Source organism: Phaethon lepturus, unplaced genomic scaffold, assembly GCF_000687285.1.
Source record: "Phaethon lepturus isolate BGI_N335 unplaced genomic scaffold, ASM68728v1 scaffold54060, whole genome shotgun sequence".
In the NCBI taxonomy this organism is placed as follows: domain Eukaryota; kingdom Metazoa; phylum Chordata; class Aves; order Phaethontiformes; family Phaethontidae; genus Phaethon; species Phaethon lepturus.
Genome location: NW_010515171.1, coordinates 1 through 774, shown reverse-complemented (window position 1 = coordinate 774; position 774 = coordinate 1). Strand labels below are relative to the sequence as shown.

Here is a 774-nt window from a genome sequence, read left to right as displayed (position 1 = left end):
TTTCCCTACTTGTTCAATACTTGGAGCATTGGTTATTTTGAAACCTCAGTCTTCTCCCATTACTCCATTTTCACATTCTCAGTTTGGCTGAGTTTACAGTCTTATTTAGGACTGAAAGGAAAGAGTATTGCTGTCTTAAAAAAGACAATATTGACCAGAAATCAGGCACATATACTGAAATAGTGTGTCAATTATCCTGTAATATGGCCTGACTTAATTATGTTTGTTTTAGGTAGTAGATACTCCTGGTATTTTGGATCATCCTTTGGAGGATAGGAACACCATCGAGATGCAGGCTATAACTGCACTTGCACACCTTCGTGCTGCTGTGCTTTACGTGATGGATGTGTCTGAGCAGTGTGGGCATAGCCTGGAGGAACAAGTAGAGCTCTTCAGAAATATTAAGCCGTTGTTTGCTAACAAGGTAGGTTTGGTTTACATTATTAATAAGTCCCAGGTTTTTATAACATGCTAACTTGACTTACGGTTCTTTTTTTCTTTTTCTTAGCCACTTATAATTGTTGCAAACAAATGTGATGTGAAGAGGATTGCAGAACTTCCTGAAGAGAGTCAGGTTAGACTACTTCTCCCTTTCTTCTGACTTTTACAAAAATATTATGCGCAAGTGTTGTGGACGGATAGCATTTGTAGTGGGCAAAAACTTTTACATGACCATTTCTTTATCTAACTATTGAATAAATCCGGCTGGCGGCCCATCACCAGTGGTGTTCCCTAGGGCTTGATTGTGGGGCCAGTCTTGTTCAATATCTTTAT

General features: G+C 39.0%; 1 protein-coding gene across 1 annotated transcript in view; it reads left to right on the top strand.

Annotated features, from left to right (window-relative positions):
• Positions 1 to 574, top strand: part of LOC104627040 (nucleolar GTP-binding protein 1) — a gene marked incomplete at both ends in the record, with an annotated part of 3832 nt that extends 3258 nt beyond the window's left edge. The window contains 2 exons of the mRNA XM_010295135.1: positions 233 to 424; positions 509 to 574. Coding sequence (XP_010293437.1) covers positions 233 to 424; positions 509 to 574 — 258 coding nt within the window. The remainder of the gene's footprint in view (positions 1 to 232; positions 425 to 508) is intronic.
• Between the last annotated feature and the right edge of the window lie 200 nt (positions 575 to 774).